This window comes from Myotis nattereri (genome assembly GCF_964212035.1).
Source record: "Myotis nattereri genome assembly, chromosome: 18".
NCBI lineage: Eukaryota > Metazoa > Chordata > Mammalia > Chiroptera > Vespertilionidae > Myotis > Myotis nattereri.
This window is the reverse complement of record NC_138093.1, coordinates 2,555,020-2,576,424: the sequence shown is the minus strand read 5'-3', so window position 1 is coordinate 2,576,424 and position 21,405 is coordinate 2,555,020. Positions and strand designations below refer to the sequence as shown.

The 21,405-nt window shown below is 53.6% G+C and overlaps 1 protein-coding gene across 5 annotated transcripts in view; it reads right to left on the bottom strand.

Annotated features, from left to right (window-relative positions):
* CDC14A (cell division cycle 14A) overlaps positions 1–21,405 on the bottom strand; it is a gene marked incomplete at its 3' end in the record, with an annotated part of 63,232 nt that overhangs the window by 32,676 nt on the left and 9,151 nt on the right. For 3 of the 5 annotated variants that reach the window (XM_081111909.1, XM_081111908.1, XM_081111907.1), the window contains exons 1-2: positions 12,464–13,331; positions 2,354–2,433 (exon numbers count right to left, since the gene is read on the bottom strand). In XM_081111909.1, the coding sequence (XP_080968035.1) occupies positions 2,354–2,433; positions 12,464–12,871 (488 nt within the window). In that variant the 5' untranslated portion in view covers positions 12,872–13,331. Of the gene's footprint in view, positions 1–2,353; positions 2,434–12,463; positions 13,332–19,278; positions 19,355–21,405 lie in introns of those variants that run through there. The other 2 variants (XM_081111911.1, XM_081111910.1) reach the window with 1 other exon arrangement.

Sequence of the window (21,405 nt, the reverse complement as noted above, 5' to 3'; positions counted from 1 at the left end):
ACAGCTCCCGCTGCGATGCCAGCGTGTTGTTCTGACCGCCAGGTGGGTGTGCTCCACGCGTGCGGGTCAGGAAAGGTGCCCTGGGTGCTTCAGAGCGATGGTCACAGAGATGGGGTGCGGGGGAGGGAGGTTCCGGATGAAAGTTTATTAGAAAGGCACATTCAGGATCTTAAAATGAGGAACATGCTTTGTAAATCCCCAAGACAGAGAGCTCTAAGCTTCTCTGACCGCTGACTTTTCCATTATTATCCTCTTCCCTTGGTAGACGCAGAGCGCGTAGCTCTCAGCCCCAGCGGCACATTGACATCTGTCGGGAGTTTCCAGAAAGCCCGACACCCAGACCTCACCCCAGACAAATCCTACGCGTTCCTGGGGACAGAACGCAGGCAGCCATCCTGTTTAACACTTCCCAGACCTGAAACCAAGGGCGGGAACCAACAGCACCTTGGGAAACATCGACCTATCCATTCTCACATCTTCTCCAAAGAGACTACAACAGCCACACAAAATGCACTCCGGGGCCAACCGGGGGGAGCGTCTCCCACCACCACCCTCAGCCCCGAAATAAACCGGCCCCTAAACTCACAGCTGGTGACAACACCCACCACCCACCACCCCGGCCCCGCGAGAGGCCGCGCAGCCCTGCCTCCGCTCACTGGCCCCGCCATCACCTTTCCTGCTGTGCTTTCTGTCTGTCTTCAAAACTGGGCTCGGTGCTGTTCCTGCCCGTGGGGTTCATTGCCTGCGGGATTTCCCCTCGAGGGAAAACGGGGTTTGGCAGATTCATGGACCTCCCCCCTCCCACAGCCAAGGCATGTGCCCAGCTGATGCCATGGGCCCGGGAGCCGAGACGTGTGAAACGCATGGGAAGCACACGGGCTCAGAGCTGAGCAAGGAGACCTCGCCGACATCTCCATGAGACGTCACGGTTCCCCCAGACACTGTGTGTGAGCACCCACGGAGGCAGGTTTGCAAAACGCTGCTGCTGGCGGCCAGGAAAGCACAGCGTCGGCCGGGGTCTCGGACAAGCTGCAAGGAGCATGGCTTTGGGGTGACTGGCCAAGAACACGGACTGGAGAGGGGTGTGCACGGGAGGGAAAGAACCTAAAGGGATCCCTGCCCGGCTCCCAACCCACCTCTGCTGACTCGGGGCCGGGACCCAAAGGTGCCTGCTCCCCTGAAGGTCACCCGCAAAGTCAACGCTGCGACGGATGGACTTAAGGAACTAACACAGGTGGTAGGGGCCCCTTTCCTCTCGTCTTCAGATACAGTCGCTCTTGATAAATACCCCGGCTAGCCTCAGGGCAAGCGGAAAGTACAGTTTGACACAACGGCTTTATAAGGAGTGGAACACACTGATGCTGCCATCAGATGCTCCTGGGGTCCCCCCAGCCAGGAATGAAACGTCCTCCGGTCCACGCGCACCTAACGAATCAAGGTAGATGGTGAAGCCAAGCGGCATGAGGGAGGCAGCGCTCTACGCACTGATACCCACACACGTCCAAAATGAAGAAATCAAGGGGCAGAATAGTAATGCGTGTGCCACATGGCGGGGGTAGAAACGGGAAAATAAGAACGTGTATCTGGCCCGGCTGGCGTGGCTCAGTGGCTGAGTGTCAACCTATGAACCAGGAGGTCACAGTTTGATTCCCCGTCAGGGCACATGCCCGCGTTGAGGGCTCACTCCCCAATAAGGGGGGTGCAGGAGGCAGCTGATCCATGATTCTCTCTCATCATTGATGCTTCTATCTCTCTCTCCCTCTCCCATCCTGTCTGAAATCAATAAAATTATATTTAAAAAATTAATAAGTAAGCATAAAAAGATCTTCTTCAGTGACACTAACTGTAGTCTCCCAACACTGGAAGGAAGAGACTGCCGTCCCGGGTGAGAGCCAGATGTGCGGGCCGCACCGTGAGTCGGACCTCTGAGCATCCGCTTCGGGAAGATGCTGAGAGGGTCTGATGCTACCTGCCCAGCCCCTGGCACGGGGTCGGCGCACAACCATCGCCCGTGAAATGAAAGAATGAATGGGTGCGTCAATGAGCTCGAGTACTGAGCGCTAATGAGTCTTGATAAGGTTGTCAGCGCCTAAGTCGGGCACTCCTTGCCCTTAAACGGTCAGGATATAGAAAGGGTCCCAGGGAAAATTAATTCCTGAAAGGAGAAAGCTGTTTTATCTTACTAGATGGGGGGCGGGGGCGGGGGGGCAAAAAGGAATAGCAAAAACCACCATCTCGTTTCACTCCCTATAACATCATGGTCACAGTCATGAGACAATTAAAAACAGTAACCCGGCCGGACAGTAGCGAGCCGTCCAGCGAGGCACTACGTCACTCGCACGCAGCGCGGTACCTGAACGGAAGGTAGGGGGGGTTGGAGCCGGACAGGAGCGCTCTGTAGGCTTCTTCCGGAGTCTTCTTCAAATAGATGACCTGCGGCAGACAAACGGCAGCGTTTAGGTCACACCCGAGAACGGCACGAGGCGAGCTGACTCCCCACGGGTGCATCCCCCTCCTCCCCTCTGAGGGCGAGAGTCCTGATGGGCACGGGGGTCTTTGCACAGCAACGGGGCTGCCCCAGTGTCCTGTCCGCCCTGGCCTAAGGGTGGGTGAGAGCCTGGAGACAGAGGCAGACCCAGAGGCCGGCCAGGCTGTGCTCAAGGCACACCAACAGCCGCCGGACGGCTCCGTGGTGAGCGTCGACCTAGGAACCAGGAGGATGGATTCCCGGTCAGGGCACAGGCCCGGGTGGCCGGCTCCATCCCCAGTGTGGGGCGTGCAGGAGGCAGCCGGTCCATGATTGTCTATCACCATGGATGTTTCTCTCTCTCCCTCTCCCTTCCTCTCTGAAATCAATAAAAATAGATATTAAAACACACACACACACACACACACACACACACACAGATATCACGGGGGGTCCCCTCTGGGAGCAGAACAAGTGTGGGTCCCTGACGGTCCTATGTGCCCACCGCAGACCACCGTGGGCCCCCTGTCCTCCCGCCTCGAGGTGATTCCGTGCTGGATCACACCATTAAAGCGCACAGCCTCCTCAGCAGAGCAGATCCACCTCCCCCAGGAGCAAGAGGCGTCCTCCCACGGGAGGGAGGCGGCCGCCCGTGAACCGCTCTCCAATGCCCCGGCCCGCTCCTCTTATCTGCATGGCTGAGCACGCATGACCCTTGCTCCCAGGGGAAAGCGAGCCTTTGTTTTTATTTTTATCCCGGGCCTCAATTATTCATAAGTGCAAAGTGAAACCCCGCGAGGCCATCGCAATTCCAGGAAGGCTGCGGGGCAGGTGAGGGCAGTGGCCTCCCACAACCGCTGAGGGGAGAGCGGGGGCTGCTCCAATGCACGAGGCGTTGCTGAGTGCACGCTCGCGGGGTCGTTAAAACCCCAGGTGCCACGTTTCCAGGGGAAAATGTGTCCTGGATTCTCAGGCCACATCTTCTTAGCTCTGCCTCCCATTAAAGAGAGAGAGGGCCCTGGCCAGTGCTCAGCTGGTTGGAGCTTCGGCCCAAAGGTTACAGGCTCAATTCCCGGTCAGCACTCATCCCGGGGCTGTGGGCTCAATCCCCGAGGGGCACGTGTGGGAGGTGGCCGATCAATGTTTCTCGCTTACCTCTCTCTCCTTCTCTCTCTCTCCTTCTCTCTCTCTCCCTGCCCCCATCCCTTCTTCCATCTCTAAAAATAAGTATTTTAAAAGGACATATATCCTCAGTGAGGTTTTAAAAAATGAAATAATTTTTTTAAAAATATAAGCTCTGGAGGTGGCTGGCACTACTCCAGGAAAGTGGCGAGCTTTGGTCCCCAAATACCTTTTCCTCCTTTTCTCCCCGTGTCCATGGGACTGGGACCCACGGCGGTCAGGGTGTCTGACGCCCCAGCCCTGAAGACTGGCTGTGCATACAAACCCCAACACGTGAGGGTGAACATCCCCACGACAGCCGCAGACGCACCACCACACGGGCCAGCGCTGAGCGCAGCCTCCTCGGGTTAATGTGCAGACGTGGCCTCAGCACCAGCACCCCCAAACCAAGGCACTGGCCGTGTTACCACACGCGTTGTCGAAGCCCAGCAGGTGCCAGGAGGCCCACGTCCCTGCCCAGCAGAGTCACGTGTAGCCAGAGGGAGCGGATGCCATGCCCGTTTCCCTACGCCAGTGATGGCGAACCCTTTGAGCTCGGCGTGCCAGCGTTTTGAAAAACCCTAACTTAACTCCGGTGCCGTGTCACATATAGAAATTTTTTGATATTTGCAACCATAGTAAAACAAAGGTTTATATTTTTGATATTTATTTTATATATTTAAATGCCATTTAACAAAGAAAAATCAACCAAAAAAAGTGAGTTCGCGTGTCACCTATGACACGCGTGTCATAGGTTCGCCATCACTGCCCTATGCGAACGTCTCCTGAACAGAGCAAGGCGAGCAGGCTGGATGCTCGTGGAGGAGAAATTAATGACCCGCCGCCCGCAAAGGGGCCACAGGAGCCCAGGGAGTGAACATCTAGAAGAGACGCCATGGTCTCCCCGCTTTGCTCTCTCCCGCCTCCCTGACCTGTCACCAGGGGAGGCCATGAGCCCCCTTCCGTCCCTCCTTTGACGGCAATGAACACAAGATGAAAAACCGCCGTTCTCCGGAGCATCCCCCCAATATGCTGAGACTCTGCTTCCAGCAACTGTCAACAGTTTGGCTCAAATAAACTCACAGGCATTCTTTACAGGTTTAAAAACAAACACACAAAAAACCACTATGAGGTGAGAAATTCGGCAAAGACTTAAGACGTAAAACATTCGTTTTAAAGTCTCGTCCTGGGTTCCCAAGCCGGCGCTTCTCAGACTTCTTAGCATCACGTCCTCGCGGTCGTACGCAAGCACCACAACATGTTTAATTTTCTTATTTTTAGCCACATTTTTCTCCTTAATCATTTCCTCCCATTATAACCCCTGACTGGGAAAACAATGTCTGTATTCAATTAAAAAAAAAAATAGGAAAAAGGCGACCATTTTTCAAATGCGCGACTGATGCTACTTCTGTTCTAAGGGACTCACGCGGTGGTCAACAGTCCCCTGCAAGCTCCATAGGGAAGTCGGACTGCACATCAGAAATGCGCTGGTGTTTAGAGCAGCCTGCATTCGACCGGCCTGCTTACCCGACGGTGCTAAACGGTCCGTCGGTGAAAGCCGGACAAGAATGAGTCCCCATCGCCAACAGTCTAACACGAGTCCGGGAAGGCGAGTCATCCTTCCTGCTCTCCAGGCTCGCGTCTATTACATCACGGCACTCGGGGCCTGCAAAATGGGTCCCGGGGGTCGAATAGATGGTGACGGAAGAAGACGACCCTGGGCGATGGGCGCACAAGGCAACGCGCAGAGGATGTAGCACAGAAATGCAGGCTGGAAACCTGTACGCCTTGTTAGCCAAGTCACCCCAATAAACTTAATTTTAAAACAAGAAAAAGCACAAAGAGACCAGTGAGCGCGCGGATGATACCTCTCACGGGAACCCTGAGTTACTTCCCGTGCTTGGTGGATCCTTTCTGGCATCGCAGGCACCTTCCAAAGGCACTGCTTCCCCAATATTGGCATTGTGCTTGGACCGACTCCAAAGCGGAGGCGTGGCGGGCAGGGCGGCCGTCAGAGGAGAAAGATCTTGATGTCAACAGGGAAATAATGGGGAAGAGCAGTGAGGGAGACAAGTCAAAAGACTCTGGCCCGGCCGGCGTGGCTCAGGGGTTGGGCATCAACCCATGAACCAGGAGGGCACGGTTCCATTCCCGATCGGGGCACAGGCCCAGGCTGTAGGCTCCGTCCCCAGTGCGGGGCGCGCAGGAGGCAGCCAACCCATGATTCTCTCTCACCATGGATGTTCCTATTCCTCTCTCTGAAAAGTCAATAAAAACATTAAAAAGTAAATAAAGAGACAGTCTGCGTTACACAGGGGGAAGGCCTCCAAGCTGGCCGGGGTGGAACCCGGCGGGGTGGGGGCAGGGAGGCCGAGGGTGGCTGGGCTCCCGTGGATCAGGACCACTTGCAGAGGCTGAGCATCTCCCAGGAGGGGGGGCGGGGACCGGACAACCCACGTATTCATTTAGTAACTGGAGCATGTTCCCAAGGGACCAAAAAAAGCCAGCGTGTTCCTTTCAAACTGAAGACGTTTGTAGGTGAGATGTTATCCACACGCCTAAGACAGAGGCCAGAGAGCATGGGAACCAATCTCCCGTCTGGACTCGCACAGTGACGGAGGCTCCTCTCCTTTGAGTCGACTCAAGAATAGGAAACCAACAATGAACCCCCAACAAGGAACTGGCTGTTCCCTCCGCGTGTTTACAGAGCCGTTGCCTGGCGAGGGCAGCGGACAGGGAGCGGGGGGTGCCGGTCAGGTGTCTGCAGGGAGGGGCTGGAGCCGCGTGCCCTCGCCCAAGCGCTCGGCTACGTGCCAGGTGACAGAGCTGTCCTCCGAGAACGCTGCAGAATTAATCATTCTTCAGTGTCGATGCACTTTTAGCCTGGTCCAGCGTGGCTCAGGGGTTGAGCATCGACCTATGAACCAGGAGGTCAGGGTTTGATTCCCGGTCAGGGCACAGGCCCGGATTGGGGGCTCAATCCCTAGTGGGGGGCCTGCAGGAGGCAGCCTATCCATGATTCTCTCTCATCATTGATGTTTCTATCTCTCTCTCCCTCTCCCTTCCTCTCTGAAATCAAGAAAAACACACAGTACATTTCAGACTGCATATTCCACTATTATAACGATGGTTTTCTCATACAGAGGTAGGTTTTAATTTTTTGTATGTTTTTTTATTAGACACTGGCCGGGCTGTACACTTCTGAAAGCAGCAACCATGCTCCCTGAATATTTTCGTTCACTGGTATCAACACAGTAGAACTGAAACAAGTGGAGGCGACGTCAGCTTAAGGAGAAGCGACCGAAACCCAACCAGCAGAGGTGTTGCTCACAGACCCAATAAGTGCACCACGGACCCGACGTCTGTCCACCTTCCCCGAGGCTGCTGGGCATTTCCTCCCCTTCCAATCACGGCTGCAGGCAGACCTCGCCGCTTCCAGAAAACACCCCTCAGCTCAGTGCACCCGTGAAACAAATGCACACGAGCTTTTTCATGGAGAAAGTCAGTGATTTTTCAAGGCTACTAACACTATAAAAAATATATATATATATATATGTGTGTATATATATATATATATATATATATATAGTTGTTGATGTCAGAGAGAAAGGGAGAGGGAGAGAGAGATAGAAACATCAATGATGAGAGAGAATCATGGACCGGCTGCCTCCTGCAGGCCCCCCACTGGGGATCGAGCCCGCAACCCGGGCATGTGCCCTGACAGAGAATCGAACCCTGACCTCCTGGTTCATAGGGCGACGCTCAGCCACTGAGACACGTGGACCGGGCTCTGAGAGCTTATTTATAGCACAGACGAGGCTTGTTATCAGGACCCAAAAGGAGAATAGAAACCAAAAATTCCTGGGAAGATGTATTTATTCCGTTAAACGTGAGAAACAACGCTTCCTCAGATAAAAAGCATTTTCCTAGCCCACAGCTAAACGGAGTCAAAGATAGGGACCCCTGCTTCCCCCCCACACCCCCCCAGCTGCAGACTCAGAGCTTCCAAATGCACAGTCTGTATGATTTTAGGGGCCTGACCTCTTTAAAAGCCACCAAAAATACCGGCCAGGGTAAGCGCCCGTCCAGCCCACTGGCAAGCAATGGTCACAGGCGCATTCTCACCGGCCAAGCTTTAAAAGGAAGGAACTGGGACCGGAAGCTGCGCGGCCATGTGCCTCTCCTCCCTTCCTCGGAAAGGCCCACAGGCACCGCGGCTGACATCTGCTTGGTGGCCGTCTATAAACTCGGGAGGCAAATGCCCTTTTTTTTTTAGGTAGATGCTCAACCACTGAGCCACGCCGGCCGGGCTCTGCATTTAATTTTTAAAGCCAAACCAGGGCATGTAATGTAACTGCTCCTCGGACACACGCTCTCCCTCCTTCGGTCGTCACGGCCTGACCCCCCTCCTTGGCCCCCTGTGCGCAGTCTGTGAACTGAAAACTGCACAGTAGCCAGTGAGGACCTGGTCCTGCCGCCGGCGGCAAGGGCCGGTTAACCCGTGCTGGTCATTTTTAAAGCCACCTTCTTCAAACTGCTGGGGCTTGGGGGCTCCGGTGACCCAGGCACCCTGACCCTGAACTGCACTCGGCATTGAGTCCTGGGAGAGAAACACCATGTTGAACTTGTTGGGGCGACGCTGGTGAGTAAAATCACACGGTGTCAGGTGTACCGTCCTAGGACATGTCAAATGCATGTTGCACTGTGTTCACCACCCCAAGCCATGTCTCCTTCCGCCACCATTTATCCCATTTGCCCTCCCTCCCTCTGGCAACCACTGTTGTCTGTGTCTACGAATCTTTCTCTTTTAATATATATTTTTATCAATTTCAGAGAGGAAGGGAGAGGGAGAGAGAGAAACATCAGTGATGAGAGAGAATCATGGATCAGCTGCCTCCTGCACGCCCCACACTGGGGATTGAGCCCACAACCCGGCATGTGCCCTGACCAGGAATCAAACCCTGACCTCCCGGTTCATAGGTCGACGCTCAACCACTGAGCAACACCGGCCGGGCATGTCTTTCTTTTTTCTTTGCTTTAATCCCTTCACCCTTCTCACCCAGCCCCCAGCCCCTCCCCTCTGACAGCTGCCAGTCTGTTCTCTGTATCCATGAGTCTGTCTCCACTTCGTTAGCTTATTTTGTTCAGCAGATCCCACATCTACGTGAAATCCGATGGCCCTTGTCTTCCTCCGACTGGCTTGTTTTAAAGTTGGTGTCTCGGTCACCTCTGAGCCCTCCGGCTCCAGGAGCTCAAGGTCACGCTAGGGACGCAGAGGTGCTCACGGGGGAGGGGGGCTCCCTGCAATGCCTGCCATCTGTCCCACTCACTGCGCTCTCGGGCGGTCACGGTCACCCCTGGCTGCGGCATCGCCCACCCAGAGGGGTTTGTGGGTTTCCTACTGGGCACCACATCCTCCATTTCTTCTCCTTCTTCAGACTCATGACGGCCCCGAGGTCAAACATAAGAAGGCCCTCCCTCACGCAGAGGGGAGGAAACAGGAACACAGGCATATGTTTCGGACTCACACTCGCGACCCGGCAGGAAACCACAGCACGGCCCTGGCCCAGGAGGTGCCCAGCTGCCAGGCAATGGCATACCCAGAGCAAGGGCTGGTGGCCCGGCCGGCGTGGCTCAGGGGTTGGGCGTTGACCTATGAACCAGGAGGTCACAGTTCAATTCCCGGTCAGGGCACATGCCCGGGTTCTGCGTTCCATCCCGTGGGGGGCATGCAGGAGGCAGCCGATCCATGATTCTCATTATTGATGTTTCTCTCTCTCTCTCCCTCTCTGAAATCAATAAAAACATATTTTTAAAAAGAAAGAAGGAAGGAAGGAAGGAAAGGTTTGGTGGCTGCACCGCACTGTGAATGTGCCTAATTCCACGGCACCGTACACTTAACACTGGTTAGGAATCATCGCAAGAAAAAAGCATGTAACTATGTATGATGACGCGTGTTAATTAGGCTTTACATCCAACTTGATCGTTTTCAGAGTTTTCCTCTGACATGGCCATCCTTCCTTCTTTCCTATTTTGTCATTCCATCTTCCATTCATTCACTAGATGTTTATGAAGCACCTGCTATGTGCCAGGCACAGTTCTAAACTCAATGCTCCATGTTCAGACACTGAAATAGTCCCATTGTTCCACAGCCTGGCAGCACCCCACCCCTTCCATGCTGGCGCACCTCATCTCTCTCCTGGGACGCCCCCACCCCGGACGTCCCCATGATCCAGCGTGGCAGGAAGGCTCCATGGTGGCCAGCGCTCAGTCAGTGAATGCCTGGCCCTAACCCCTTGTTGAATATTTTATCACCTCCCACACACAGCAATGCATGAAACCAACAAGGTCCCTGCCTTCTAGTCCAGGAAAGAGATAATCAACAAGTAAATACACACATGAATCGGATAACTCCAGACACGGTGCGACAGAGAACATGAAACAGCCAAGGGCAGAGGGTGGCTGGAGGCGGGGGAGCAGGGAACACCTGAGAGAAGGCTCTCTGGGGAGGCACCATCTGAAGGAACCAGGAACGCAGAGGGCGGGGGTGAAGACGCTGCCGGTGGGGACAGAACTGGCAAGGCCTTCTGCTGGGAGCACACTCCGGATCCCATGGGTGGAGGGCCACTGGGATGGGAGCATCTGTCTTTTTAAAAGATTTTTAAATTGACTTAGAGACAGAGTGACATTGATGTGAGAGCGAAACATTGGTCAGCTGCCTCCTGCCCTGCCAGGGATGGAGCCTGGCATGTGCCCTGACTGGGAATCGAACCCACAACCTTTCCCTGTACCGGGCAACACCCAAACACCTGAGCCCGCCGCCAGGGCTGACGGGAGGAGGGTGAGCCAGGAGATCAGAGAGACCAGAAGCAGACAGGCCGGCTCAGGGAGGACCTCAATGGCACCGGTAAAGAGGTCGGACTTTATGCCACGAACTGAGGATCCTAGACGGAGCTGAAACAGGGCAGTGACACGATTCCATTCATGCTTGTGAAGGGTCACTCTGGCCCTGGATACAGGAAGGAATGGGAGGGGGGTAGGGCGCTGTGCTGGCGTCCAGGTGAGCAGCGGCCGTGGCCGGCCGGCTGACAGCAACAACGTGCGGCAGCGATATGTTTGGAGGCAGAGCTGCCCAAACTGATGAGTGAGAAGAGGAAGGAGAGAAATCAGTGTGACAAGTCTCCTCTGGGCCGGCACGCTGCTGACGGTCGTCCACTTCTTTACTGCCCTGGCCGGTCTGGCTCGGTGGATAGAGCGTCGGCCCAGACAGAAGGGTCCCGGGCTCGATTCTGGTCAAGGCACATACCTCCATTGCAGGTCCATCCCTGGCCCTGGTTGGGGAGTGTGGGGGGGCAACCAATGGATGTGTCTCTCTCACTTTGATGTTTTTCTCTCTGTGTGTCTCTCCCGCCCTCTTCCACTCTCTCTATAAACCGATGGGAAAATACCCTGGCGTGAGGATTAGCAACAAAAAGCAAGGACTGGGGGAGTAAGAGGGTTGTGGGGAGAAGGGAGAACACACGGAGACGGTCAGTTTCAGGTGAGCAGTAACCAGACCTGGGAAGTGAGCAGGGAGATGCCTGCAGACGCGGCTCCCGCACCCCTGGACGCTCCCGCCGGCGGCCTGCCTGTCGGGGCTGCTCTTAAAATAAAAGCAGCAGCCTGGCCGGCGCTGCAAATCGCCCCAGTCTCCTCGGAATTGGGAGGAAACTTAGAGGCCACCATATCCACCCTCTCGTCTTACAGATAAGAAACCGAATGAAGCCTGGCGATAGTGGACTCCCCCCAGCATCCCAGAGCCACGCGAGCGAGAAAGCGTTTTTCTGGTTCGTGCTCAGGACTCCTCGTGCCCACAGCCAGGCTGTGCCCAGAGAGCAGGGGACAGAGGGACCAGGAGGGACGGCCCGAGGTTTCCGGCTGCCCCGCCAGTGGGCGGAGTTGGCATCTCGTTCCTCGTTCCCAGGCTGCGTCCGCCCATCACCTGGTCACCGCGCTCAGCCTGCACCTGCCTCGGCTGAGTCTCCCCAGCACACGGCCGGGCTGCACCCCGCGGCTGTGGCCCCTGGGGCGGTGGGGTGCCTAGGAGCCCGGCCTCCCCCGTCAGGGTCTTCAGGGGGCGCTGACCCTCCCCAAGGACGCCGGGCAGTGACGCCTCTGTCCCTGCCTTTCCCCCAGCATCTTCCTACCCGGCCATCCCTCGTCCCTAAGAAGCTATTCGAGGTCACAGATGTGGCTGAAGTCCGGATGGCTTGTCTTCCAAGATTCTGCCCCAGCCCCGCATGTTACAGAAAAGTCTAGAAACGGTCACATCCAAACTCGGTCGCATGCATGTTACCTTTCAGTGCTCACCGGAGGCGAGACATCTCATCCAAATGAGCTTTGGAAAGTTTCATCTAGTTATGGGGAAAGCTGTACTACATGCAGGGCTTCTGATTGGTTTGCTTCCTTGATAGGGGAGTAACTGGGCTGGTAAAAACGATTATCATCAGCCTCCCATTCACTCTAGAATTTCCTTTCATCCAAAAAAGGGACATTTCAACAGCCTTTTCATATAATTTTTTCTGGAAATATCCTCTCTGGGTATTCTTTTTGTTATAACACCTGCACAGCCCTGGAATCGCAGCCACACACTGCGGTTCCGAGATTGTGCCGTCAGCTACGAAAATAAAACCCAAGAGGGAAGAGCCCATCGGTACCAGGTCCACTCTCTCCATCCGATCAGCTCCCAAGCTGCCGAGAATCCCCACCGCGCCCCCCGCCCCAGACCGCAGACAGCGGGGCCCGGGGCCAGGACAGCATCAGCACCCCATCACACGGAGCAGTACAAGTACTTACGGCATAAGCACCTATCAAAAATGCTGCGTTTGCTCTTTTCCGCTGGTCAAAGCAGGTGTAATGCACTATTTTCTTTCTTGATAAACTGTATGACTGGAGAGAGAGGGAAAGAGAGTTAGGGTGGCCACAGCCACAGGTGGACAGATGCGAGACACACCCTCTCTCTCCTCTCCGCCACGGGCCCTGGGGAACCGGCACACCCTGGGTTTCTATGGCGTTTGGGCGTGAGTGTCGGGAGTGGAGGGTTCCCAGCTCGGACTCTCTGCAGCTCATCACGATGGAAGAACTGGCACTGGACCATGTATGTGTCTCCCCAAGAAAGGAGACGCATACATTGGAAATAACTGAGTCACTAATTAGCATCTTTATCAGAGAAACCATTTCTGAAGATTTACTCGGATCTTCCATGTAAAGTCCTTTTCACGTCCCACATCCCCACACACACGCCCAGAACAACGGTCTACGCCGTGCACATTAGATAGTTGGTTCTGACACGTGCCCACGTTAACGAGAGCACCGCACTCATGCCTTCCTTCTAGCGTGTCCTATACGAAGCCCCTCTTCATGATCTGGAAACAAATGGTCAATAGAAAAAGATGAGCCATGAACAGGATTCTCTCAGCAAACATCTTAACACAACAGCCGTGTATTACATTCACGGGTTCAAACAGGTATTGAGCCCCTGCTGTATGCCAGGCAATATGCTGCGTGCTAAGCATTCAGCTAAACCCAGAATAAGCAACATGGTGTGTGTGCACATGCCAAACAGGAAAAGGACTGTGCAAATAAGAAGGCCTGTTAAAATGAAATCAAAGCACTAATCAGAACTCAAACATAAAACGTGGAGCTCAATAACATCCTCAATTTCCTCATATTTCCAACATTATAGTATTTTTTGTTGTTGTTAGTTCTCACCAGAGGATATTTTTTCCATTGTTTTTTTCAGGAGAGTGGAAGGGGGAGAAAGGGAGAGAGAGAGAGAGACATTGATGTGTGAAAGACACATCCACTGGTTGCCTCCCGTACACACCCCAACCAGGGGTGAGGAGCGAACCCACAACCCAGGTCTGTGCCCTTGACCGGGAATCAAACCCAAGACCCTTTAGTGCAAGGACCAACACTCTAACCACTGAGCACACCAGCCAGGACCCAAAGTTATAGTATTTGGACGAACGGTTTTCACAGTACAGACGCGTAAGTAACAATACTTACCCATAAACTCACACCGACGGTAAAGCAGCTTGCGATACCTTGCACACTGACCACCGCACACAGAATATCTGCGCTTAGAGACCCCTTGGGGATGGAACGGAGCTCAGCAACCTGCCTGCCTTTACCCCCAGCACGTCAAACCCGCGGCCACGGATGCATGCCTCGCTTATTTGGTCCGTGTTTGCCTTTGAGTCTGACATGCTTGCTTTACCCTCATGTCCTCCTATGAGGAGAAACCCGTCCAACTCAGAAGTCATCCAAGAAGGCCCTGTACATTCTGGCCTTCACCCGGGACCCAGGGAGCCCAGTCCAGAGCCCTCCCACCCAGGCCGGGCGTGTCTTTGATAACCAAGCCCCACGTGTTCCGAACACGGCACTGTCCTTAGCAACTTTCAAATATACAATACAGTATTATTAACTACAGTCACCAATTGACCTTACAGTAACTGACCTGTTTAATAAGTTTTCTATCTGACTCTTAGGAATAGTTTTAAAACTGCTAGCATTTACCTTGCTTGGGCATTTTTGGAATTCAGGTGTTTTTCTCAGTTAATCTCAAAAGCACTCCAGTTGAGAAATACCTGCTCTGTGAAGCCAGGCCAGTGTCTCCCAGGTCAGACCCGTTCCTACCTGAGGAACTCAACCCAACTCCAGGTGAATGGTAAGGGGGAACGGTGTGAGCTGTCTAACTTCCCTCCCTGCCCCAGCCAGGCCTCCCTCTGCTGGGTCGCCCTGCCCCAGCCTTACACCAGCAACACCGTTCAGCAGAAGACCATCTGGCACTAGAAGGACAATGTGCAGGCATAACAGAGCTTCTTTTATCACAAAACCTTTTGCCAGTTGCAGGTTCAGTCCCGGGTTGGGCACATACGGGATGCAACTGATCAGTGTTTCTCTCTCACATCAATGTTTCTCTCAAACAAACAAACAAATAAACTGCTGATGCTGAGCATAAAGTCAAATTTTTAAATAGCACTCATGCCCCCAAAACAGGTCTATGGACTGCACGCAGCCTGGGCACCCGTTTGCTGAGGCTGGCGCGGGTTACGGGGGCTGAGGGGGTCGTGTTTGCTCTATCAGCGAGAGCGGAGCCCGAGTTGTGTGTGAAGCACAGGCTGAGAGCGGTAACAAGGGGACGCCAGGCACTAGGCTCGCAGCGCTCGGTCTGATGGACACCTGATGCTCAGCAAGGGGAAATGCTGGCCAAGGCTACCACAGACGGACCAGCAAGGGCCAGTGGTGACCTTCATGACAGGTACGGTCATGTTCAACAAGGGAAAGAGCCCTGGCCGGTTTGGCTCAGTGGATAGAGTGTCAGCCTGCGGACTGAAGGGTCCTGGGTTCGATTCTGGTCAAGGGCACATGCCCGGGTTGTGGGCTCGATCCCCAGGAGGGGGCGTGCAGGAGGCAGCCGATCCATGATTCTCTCTCATCACTGATGTTTCTCTCTCTCTCTCTCCTTCTCCCTTCCTCTCTGAAATCCATAAAAATACATATTTTCTAAAAAGGCAAAGAACGAGCAGATAAAAGGTGGGACAGGCCTTGGTATTGCCTATCTATCAATTCCCATCCTGAAACTCCGGACACCCCTCACCTGCACTGCTTCCCTGAGCGAGAGGCAGAGCTACAGCGCGCTCCTGGGGACGGACAGGCGTAAGGACGCACAGACACGCTTAGTGGCACTTGTAAGCCAAAGTCCCATGAGGGCGAGGACAGAACAGCACAAATCAAGGTGGAGGCCTCGACCCCGACAGGCACTTCCTGTCGCGGGAAGGAGAGCCTGTGACCGGCTGACAGGCCTTGTCCTAGTGGAGTCACTCCTGGTGGAAAACCAGCCCCGGCGACGGAGGGCGAGGCGGGCCACAGGCCGCACGATCGCAAACGGCCCGGCCGTCCTGGGCGCTGGTGACATGCACACACCATGCTTGGCTCAGGACAGGAGGTCACAGACCATGAGCCGTTCGAAGCCTAAAGGTGAGGGAGGCGGGAAGCTCGAAGCCAGAACGCAAGAACAAACGCGCTCACGGCCGACTGAGAGCAGCGGTGTCTTCCCTCGGGGAAGGCGCTTGCATGCGGGAAAGTGAAGGCTTCCGGTCGTTGGGTGAGGACACCGTGTTTCGTTAGGCTGTGCCTCGGCCTGGCTGCGCTGAGGAGACACCAGCACGGCCTGGGGCATCTGCTCATAAACCAAAACGCAGCCCACGCAGCCCACACAGGCGAGCTCAGCCGGAGACGGGGTCAGGTTAAGTGGGTGACGGCCCAGGGCCCGGTGACCAGGCTAGCCCAGCCATGGCCGCAGCCATCAGCGTCCCCATAGCAACAGCGGTCATCTCTCTGCAAAAGCCATCCAATGTGCTAACGGGTCCCCCTGTGCGCAGCCAGCGCCTCTACACGGTTTACCTCCAACTTGCCCAGGAAAGGGATGTTCTTGAACATTTTCGTTGGCTGCACACAAAACAAAGCAGGGTTTACGTCTTCGCGCGGCGCTGGGAATGGTTTCAGCAAAAAGGAAAGGGTGGCCCATTTCGTCCCACACCCACTCCGTTAACGTCTGAGTCAAAAGATCAGAGAACAGCGGCTCATGGACATCATGTGAGCAGGCTGATCCCACGGTCCACAGCACGTGGGGATGCACTATAAAGGGGGTTCCTCTCGCCCGGCCGGCGTGGCTCAGTGGTTGAGCATCGGCCTATGAACCAGGAGGTCACGGCTTGATTCCTAGTCAGGGCACAGGCCTGGGTGGGTTGCAGGCTCGATCCCCAGTGTGGGGCGTGCAGAAGGCAGCCGATGGATTATTCTCTCCCATCATTGATGTTTCTCTCTCTCCCTCTTCTCCCTTCCTCTCTGAAATCAATAAAAATACTTTTATTTTAAGGGGGGTTCTTCTTGCTGGGGATTTCTGAATGGCCATAAGGGTCCCAAGTCTTGCAAACTCCATGAGAGCTCCCTACCACATGAATTCATGCTGCCTCGAACCCCTGACACCTCTATAATCCACAGGAACTGCCTCCAGAAGGTAGCTCACTTCCCCTCCCCACCCCAAAGCCCATGACCTGAGGCAGAAGATAACCTGGTGAAGAAATCTCAACATGTTTTCTGTGCTTGTACTGAGAGGGTGGTCTGATCATTATATCAAAAGGGCTTTTGTGTGCAAGCACCCGATACGGGGGCGGGGCCGGTTCCCAGCTAGGATTACGGCGCTGATTCACTCAGCATCGGGGACATGCGCCGGGCCCGCCATCTGCCAGGTACCTCTGTGCTTCAGCACAATCGCCCGTTTCACCGGCTCGCCCCTCCCCATTCCACCCGAGAGGGCTCCTGGGCTCTTTTGATCATTTACCATTACATTTCTGTCAGTATGCTTTCAGACCTTTAAAAGCAGTCCTCGGGAGCATTGTAATTGGCCCGTGGGGTCATCAGACCAGGTTTTTGGTGTGTTTTTTAAATCACTGCCCTAGAATGTCCCCTTTTTTCAGTAATACTCTTAGATTTCCCCTCCACCCGCGGCTAGGGCTTTCTTTTCCTCCGGGGAAAAGTGAAATCAATAGTTAAAACTGTATTAACTATTTTAGAAAAAGCTGGTTGAACCATATCATGTTTATAAAACTTTCAGATTATTGAATCGGTAACAAAGATTTTCTTAAATGACTAAGTTTGAAGGAGGTATTCAGTTTTTTAAAATACCACTTCTGCCCGGCTGGTGTGGCTCAGGGGTTGAGCACTGACCTATGAACCAGGGGGTCATGGTTCAATTCCCAGGTTGTGGGCTTGATCCCCAGTGTGGGGCATGCAGGAAGCAGCCAGTCAACGATTCTCTGTCATCATTGATGTTTCTATCTCTCTCTCCCTCTCCCGTTCTCTCTCTGAAATCAATAAAAATACATATTTTTTAAAAACCACTTCTTAGTCCTCTGTGAGTATAGGCTACTCTTTTACAAGCCCTTATACTCTAGCCCAGCGTTAACACTGTCTGTGCAAACAATCCCTTTCAGAACCTGTTGGAAAGCTGTGAATGCTCTCTGAAGAAAAATGTAAATGCACCAACACTTAGCTTAAGTTCAGGAGTTTTTGAATCCCTTGGAATATCAGATTAATAATGGCTGGTCTAGCCTACCAATCATCAATGACATTTTTACATTAAGTAATATACACAGATTTACAAATTGTTCTCATTTTAATAAATTTTCCCTCTTCTATTTCCCTCATTATGGTAACTATTGACCAGAAATAGCAAACTATAACCCATTACTACTTAACTCTTGTACTTGCACTTTTTAATGTCTAGTTTAAAATAAGAAATGAGGGGGTGGGAGGTGGTTTTGTTTGTGATGGTGGTTTCTAGGTTTTAGTTTTTGAATCTAAGCCGGTGTTGGATAGAGATTTTCTATTCTAGTCAACTTAATTAAAATGAAGGCCATTGGGAATAAAATGCCTACTAACATACACACACAACAAATAACAAAAGCCCTGGCTGGTGTAACTCAGTGGGTTGAGCACCATTGCGTGCACCAAAAGGTCACAGGTTCTATTCCCAGTCAGGAAACATGCCCGGGTGGCAGGCTCCGTCCCCAGTAGGGTGCGTGCAGGAGGCAGCTGATCCATGATTCTCTCTTATCACTCATGGTTCACTCTCTCTTTCCCTCTCCCTTCCTCTCTGACATCAATAAAAATATATTTAAGCCCTGACCGGTTTGGCTCAGTGGATAGAGCGTCAGCCTGCGGACTGAAGGGTCCCGGGTTCGATTCCAGTCAAGAGCATGTACCTTGGTTGCGGGCACATCCCCAGTGGGGGGTGTGTAGGAGGCAGCTGGTTGATGTTTCTCTCTCATCGATGTTTCTAACTCTCTATCCCTCTCCCTTCCTCCTTGTAAAAAATCAATAAGCCGAAACCGGTTTGGCTCAGTGGATAGAGCGTCGGCCTGCGGACTGAAGGGTTCCAGGTTCGATTCCGGTCAGGGGCATGTACCTGGGTTGCGGGCATATCCCCAGTGGGAGATGTGCAGGAGGCAGCTGATCGATGTTTCTCTCTCATCGATGTTTCTGACTCTCTGTCCCTCTCCCTTCCTCCTTGTAAAAAATCAATAAAATATATTTTTAAAAAAATAGATCAATGTTGACTATATGACCCAAATTCCGTGATGACTGCCAGTTCATCACTCTTACTTGGCTGTAACTCTACCGAACGACATTCAGGAAAAACTGAACTCCTGGTCGGACAGGAAAACGTAGGCTCCAGAGCTCTGCCGGGCAACGATGAGCCCCTCCACCCGTCCCGGGGCACCCAGGGTAGCGCAGACGCGAGGGCTCGGAGCATCCACCCGGGAGCGAACCGGATGGGCTCAGAACGACACCGAAAGGCTGGGTGCTTCCTTCCTCAGATCCCTGCCCAGAGACTTCCTTCAGCTCCAGTGCCAATTCATCCCGACACATGAAAGAGGTCGGCACGCCCTTCGGGGGGGACCCATTGCAACTTCTGCGGGAGCTTCTCCCATGAACTCCCAAAGACCAAGATCACCGCCCGACAGGAGCACCCGCACTCCCGTCGGCCAGAGCTCACAGTTCAGGGTGTTGAGACCAGAGAGAGACAGCACCACGATACTCACTTTCAGTTTCTTGTTCAGCTTACAGCAGTATCTGTACACCATTGCCAAGTTCAGAGGTCCGAAATCTGCATAGAAACTGGGATTAAAACAAACACGGAGTTAATACACATGTGATTTTCAATCACACGTGTACTCATTTTCTTTTCATTAAAGCTGCCATCGAATTTCAGTTATCTTCAGGAACAGGGTCAGTTTATAACGGATTCATAGAAATCCAAAGGACTAGCCGTCTCAGCGCACAGGCACTCGGGCACCACAACCAGCGCCTCACAGGGGGCCAACCGGACTGCTCTGCGTCCCCCTCCCCTTCTCTCTCTAACCTGCCAGGACCTTCACCTGCCAGGCAATGAGCCCCACGAACACAGCACGCATGTGGCCTCCGCTTGCCGCCGGGTGTATTTCTTTATCACCTACTGAGTCACAAAGCTCATGGGCTCTGGGTTCCAGTTCCAAATACTCCACGCAAACCTCGCTCTCCATTCACCCAGTGGCCTCTGTTCACTCTCCCGGCCTCTGTAATGTGTGACTCACCGGCTCATCTCCCTCTCTCCACCCCCTGACATCTCCAGGACACGGTCATCAGTCCGCAATCACCCATAACCCCGAGGAAAACGGCTCCTAACCTGACACCAGCACCCGCCTTTTCCATCTTCGACTCCCTGCTCAGCCTCGCACCCGCAGGTGCTCCCACCACCTGTGTGAGCAGCACCAAGAGCTGGCTAGCCCGGCCAGCACGGCTCAGCGGCTGAGCATCGACCTACGAACCAGGAGGTCCCAGTTCAATTCCCCGTCAGTTCACACACTTGGGTTTTGGGCTCCATCCCATTAGGGGGCATGCAGGCGGCAGCCAATTGATGATTTTCTTTCATCATTGATGTTTTTCTGTCCTTCCTTCCTCTCTGAAATCAATTTAAAAATATATATTTTTTAAAGCTAGCTAATATTAATAATAGGAAGAGGGCAAAGGGGAGGCCAGACATGATCAGCATGGCCATCTGGGCAGCTTCACCAGGAAGCTGCAACGTCACACTCCCCAGGGAGCCACGGGTCCATTCCCCCCAGATCACTGGGGAAGGGGTCCAGCAAAGGGGGGGGGGGGGCGGGCGCATGCGCAGTGAAGTCAGGGTGACGCAGGGGAGGTGCTTGTCTGTCAGTCTAACCTGGGAACAAAGATCATTGGCTGGAGGGGCAGAGGCCCTGCAAGCACGTGAAATCCTGAAATGGTCATTGGTTATGCTCCTAATCATAACCCAAGATGGAGAGTTCTCCCTCCTGCCCCTTGTGCTCCACTGCTGCTTCCTGTGCTCACTTCCCTTCCACGCGAATGAACGAGTGAGCAGACGCCCTTACCTAGCTGATGTTGTGTTGTTGTTTTTAGCAAACTCTAGTCTACGTGGTTCCATTCCCGGAGGAATCACTGCTTAGAGCACGGTGGTACCTTCTTTCCCATCCCAGAAGTTTCGTCTGAAAATGTTCAACTCCTCGGCCAAAAGAGGAGCTACATTCCAAACAATGCTCATTCATTCAACAAAATGTACACCCACCAACTGAGCAAGGCAGTGCCCGTTAGCATATTTTTTATTGAATTTACTGGGGTGACATTGGTTAATAAAAGTGTATAGGTTTCAAGGGCCAGTTAACATATTAATCCAAGAATGTTGACAATACAAAAAAAAATTTAACTGCTTTATAAATAGATGAAAAACAAGGCACGCCAGCTCTTCAGTGTCTTCCCAGCCCTGCTGATGTTTGTCTGCTGGCTCCCTCGCTCACTCACACACTCATGCAGGGTCTTTACCGAAAGCCGGCTGACCGCCCTTCCCTTACCCACAAGGCGCTCACCACCCAAGGACACGACAAGCCAGTGTATCATTCCAGTGCGACAACGGCTGAGCCGCAGTGGCCTCCGACGCAGAGGGGCGTGACACCCGTGTAGGCGCGTGTACATAGAAATCGTGGCTGACATTCACCCGCCCGGCCCTCTGGGCCACACACACCGCCCAGTAGCCTCCCTATCACCGGGCGATGATCAGCATCCCTCCGGTCAGACAATAAAGCTCCTATACCTGGCTGAGACTCCGAACAGTCAGGTTTCAAAAAAGCCGAAATTGCTCAACAAACACTGAC